At 32.3% G+C, this 1,385-nt stretch overlaps 1 protein-coding gene across 3 annotated transcripts in view; it reads left to right on the top strand.

The window, feature by feature from the left end:
* The window catches only part of RNF145 (ring finger protein 145), a 93,197-nt gene that overhangs the window by 80,214 nt on the left and 11,598 nt on the right, over positions 1 to 1,385 (top strand). For all 3 annotated transcript variants that reach the window (XM_029942935.1, XM_029942933.1, XM_029942932.1), the window contains one exon: positions 431 to 613. In XM_029942935.1, coding sequence (XP_029798795.1) covers positions 431 to 613 — 183 coding nt within the window. The remainder of the gene's footprint in view (positions 1 to 430; positions 614 to 1,385) is intronic.

Consider the following 1,385-nt stretch of genomic DNA (forward strand, 5'->3'; position numbering starts at 1 on the left):
TCTTGATTTTTGAAATATCTGAATTTATTGCTGCTTTGGTAGTGTTTTATGAGTAAGGGAACAAGTGATCTTTAGGGAGATGGAAATTTGGTAGCAGATTTTTTAAACATTCCAAATTAACATTTTATAGTTCATCAGATTTATCTTTTTATTCCCATGTCCCACACTGCTGAACATTCATTAGCAAAACCTAGTTAGAACACTTTTATTTATCTTAGAAATTGCTTTTATTCTCCTCATTATATGCTAAAATAACAGTATTATGTTTTACATGTATAGTGGTTTATTGTGACTATGTATTACTCTTGTATCTGTGTTATATACTATATGTGTTAACATTCTGATCAGGATTATTTGCTCTAGGAATGAAATGAGATTCTGATTATTGTTTGTTTGGTTTTTTTTTCTGAAAACATATGCTTTTTCTTAGGGGCATGACGGAAGGAGTTACACTGTTAATCCTGGCAGTACAGACTGGCCTCATAGAACTCCAGGTTGTTCACCGGGCATTCCTGCTCAGTATTATCCTTTTCATTGTCGTAGCTTCTATCCTACAGTCTATGTTAGAGATTGCAGATCCTATTGTTTTGGCGCTGGGAGCATCCAGAGACAAGTAAGAAACTTCCTAAAATTTTTTTGTAATATTCTTTATATATGTAGATTTTGTCTGAAGATTTAGATAATGTTTTGACACAGAAAATGGATGGATGAGTAATTAGTATTAGCTTAAGGTGACAAGTTTATATTTTTATTTTTGCTACATGTTTGACATTTCTGGGTTTTTTTCTTTTCAAGATTCCTATAGTTAGAAATCACATCAAAGGCCATGTAATTAATTACAAGTCAATATTTTTCTTCTTCAGAGATATTTAATACTTTTTATATTTGTCCAATTTTAAAATGAAAAATGGAGAGCATAAGATTTAGTCCAAGAAATGTATCAAATTTTATTTTGTATAATGCTGAAGCAGAGAAAGCATTGAGAGAAAGGAGAAAATGATTTGAAGAAGAGAGAATAATGGCTCTCAGGCAGTGATAAAGATGGGAATTTAGGGAATAACTGCCTCTTCTGACGGCGTTTTAGACCGTTGCCACTTCCTGAGGTTTCAGTGGGGCTTCCTGACACCTTCTGGGATCAGGTGAAATTAGTAGCTGTATTCACGTTCATTCCATATTACAGAAGTTTTCTTATGGACTAAAAGTCAAATTATTATTTAGCTCTTTAAGGTACAATTTGGGCTTATTATAGTTTATACTAGGGCAATCTATAAGAAATTGCTTAAAATTCAGTATCACTTTTTTCTCAGTGTCCACTTATACTGTCTTGATTTTTGAAATATCTGAATTTATTGCTGCTTTGGTAGTGTTTTATGAGTAAGGGAACA

This window comes from Suricata suricatta, chromosome 6 (assembly GCF_006229205.1).
Source record: "Suricata suricatta isolate VVHF042 chromosome 6, meerkat_22Aug2017_6uvM2_HiC, whole genome shotgun sequence".
Lineage (NCBI taxonomy): Eukaryota > Metazoa > Chordata > Mammalia > Carnivora > Herpestidae > Suricata > Suricata suricatta.